General features: G+C 37.7%; 1 protein-coding gene across 1 annotated transcript in view; it reads right to left on the bottom strand.

The window, feature by feature from the left end:
• LOC134191478 (espin-like protein) overlaps positions 1 to 2260 on the bottom strand; it is a 4591-nt gene extending 2331 nt beyond the window's left edge. Inside the window, exons 1-6 of the mRNA XM_062660097.1 lie at positions 2152 to 2260; positions 1895 to 1998; positions 1728 to 1823; positions 686 to 787; positions 270 to 463; positions 127 to 209 (exon numbers count right to left, since the gene is read on the bottom strand). Of these exons, the coding sequence (XP_062516081.1) occupies positions 127 to 209; positions 270 to 463; positions 686 to 787; positions 1728 to 1823; positions 1895 to 1996 (577 nt within the window). The 5' untranslated portion in view covers positions 1997 to 1998; positions 2152 to 2260. The remainder of the gene's footprint in view (positions 1 to 126; positions 210 to 269; positions 464 to 685; positions 788 to 1727; positions 1824 to 1894; positions 1999 to 2151) is intronic.
• Positions 2261 to 2500: the final 240 nt, after the last annotated feature.

Raw genomic sequence — 2500 nt, 5'->3', positions numbered from 1 at the left:
AGACAGACAGACAAAACAAAAATAGACAGACAAATGGATGCAAAAACAGAACATTAGAAAATAATTTAAACATGAAAAACAAATTAGAGAAAAGCAAAGAAAAAATTAATTGTTTCTTTCACTTACATCTTATGGCTTCTTCCATCATCTCAACCACATCACTGTAACCACATTGCCTGGCAACGTCCAGTGGTGATTCTCCACTCTTACTATCCCACAGTGACATCACGTTAGTAATATTATTGACTGAAGGATATTGAATGCATCACCTCTCATGTTGGGGACTCGCTCCATGTTTTAGGAGAACATCAACACAACGCACATGACCATCACGGGCAGCATACCACAGTGGTGTACAACCATCATTATCATTGATATCAACAGGAACATAACAAGACACAAGTCTCTCTACAATGGTCACGTGATTATTCATTGCAGCATGATGTATGGCTGTTATTCCCTCCTGAGGAAACAAGAAACTGATAAGATAGTGAGAGAGTGTTTATGTTAAAATATATTAAAGCAACAGACATTCCATTCAACACACACAATGAGACATTCAATAGAATGATCAACACACAAACACAAACAATAGCAAAATCAATGCATTACACTCACAAATATGTTTAATACATGCACAACAGACACTACAATATCAACTCAACCTCTCAATACTCAAACTCACATCATCTTTCTTCATCACGTTAATATCTTTGCTCTTCAATAATATGTCAATGATGTCGTACAACCCATTCATTGCTGCTCTTATCAAAGGTGTCCACCCAAACTGCACACACAAGAATGTATTATTATAATCATTATTCCACCATCCCCTCCATGCTAAACCAAAACTCACCAACCAAAACAATTAATTACTGCAAACCTATTTAGACATGTTGCCTATCTCCACCTTCCTTGCTCGTCTGCAATTTTAAATTTCTGTATGTCAAACGTCATTCCTTGCAAATTTGTCACAACATTTGTCAAAGCCGACTGCTCAAGATCAATTAGAAAGCAGTCGTACAAGTACAACGTCTAACATCTCAACTAAAATATAAAAATCCTATTTCCTCATGTCACAACTTGATCTCCGCTTAGCGACTCCCCACTGACACAAAACCTTGTCTTACCAAACACTTCAATCATTGACACAAGATAATCGTCTCTGTTAAGCCACAAATTTGATGAAAATAAAAATTGCTGTCTGCACATACAGTATATCAAGCCAAACATTCATTCCAACCTCAAATTACTCATCCCCACCTTCCTCTCTACAGACCATCTAAGGTCATCAAGACCGCACAGCAACACGGACGAGATCACAAGCAATAACCCAAAATCATCATCCATCAGATTTAATAAATTGATATCAATGACCTGTTAAATAAAACTACTTTTGTTAAACGTCTGCATCACACTTGAGAGTTTGGCTTTCACACTAAAACATGTTCATAGTTAGTAGAGAGCAGTGGGACATGAAATCATGTTTAGATTGAAAGTATGGTTAGATGGTAGTGACGATGGTGAAGTTGAATGAAATAAAAACCAACAAGATTATTCATCTCTGCATGCAATGGCTGCTTCAGCCAGTCACAAGTCAACACTGCTGCCTCTTGACCAGCAAGAAGAAACGAAAACGTTGATTGTTGGATTACATTGTTACATCTAGTTGATATCTATCATCTTATCAACAACACATCACACTTTCACACACAAAATCAACTCACCAAGCCACTAGCCGCATTAACATCTGCTGATTTAGTGAACAGAAACTTAACCATTTCCTTGTTCTTCTTCCTACACGCTTTTATCAGAAGAGTGTCCTATTTTGAGATCAAACGACGTGCAGTTCATTTCAACATCCAATACACACATTAGAACTCACAACACATACCCCATCCTCATTACGCGTATTAACATCAACTCCCAATTTGAAAAGACGCGTTACTAATTGAATATCACCTCTCTCCACCGCTGCACACAATTTTCTTTCCATTTCTACACAACAAACAAACAATAACACTCCACCACACAAAACAACTCAAACGAAACAAGAGGAACTGATAGATAGGCGCGTGCGCGTCAATTAATGGCGCCACGAGATCAAACGAAGTGCATCAGTTACGCAACAGTGACGACATCACAGCCAACCTTTTCTATAGTGCTGTACTCACTGAATACACACCGACTGACGATGACTGAGTCTACAACGAACGGAACAGTCCCTCTGACGTTCTTTACATTCTACGCATGCGCATCTATTAACTCACGTGACCAAATCACATTTGATCACGTGCAATAATCTTCTCTACTACAAACAAACAGAAGTTGATTTCAGACGATTAAATCAAATGTTGTGTGATGTGTTTACAGGTATAGTAACAGATAGTGTAGATTGGAGACGTTCAATACACTTTGAGTATTTATTGTCATCAATTAATTAAATCAGTTATATGAAACAGACAGTCATCTAGACCAATACAAACTGAAAGTTGCTAGT

This window comes from Corticium candelabrum, chromosome 15 (assembly GCF_963422355.1).
Source record: "Corticium candelabrum chromosome 15, ooCorCand1.1, whole genome shotgun sequence".
Classification (NCBI taxonomy): Eukaryota; Metazoa; Porifera; class Homoscleromorpha; order Homosclerophorida; family Plakinidae; genus Corticium; species Corticium candelabrum.
This window is presented reverse-complemented; position numbering and strand designations above follow the sequence as displayed.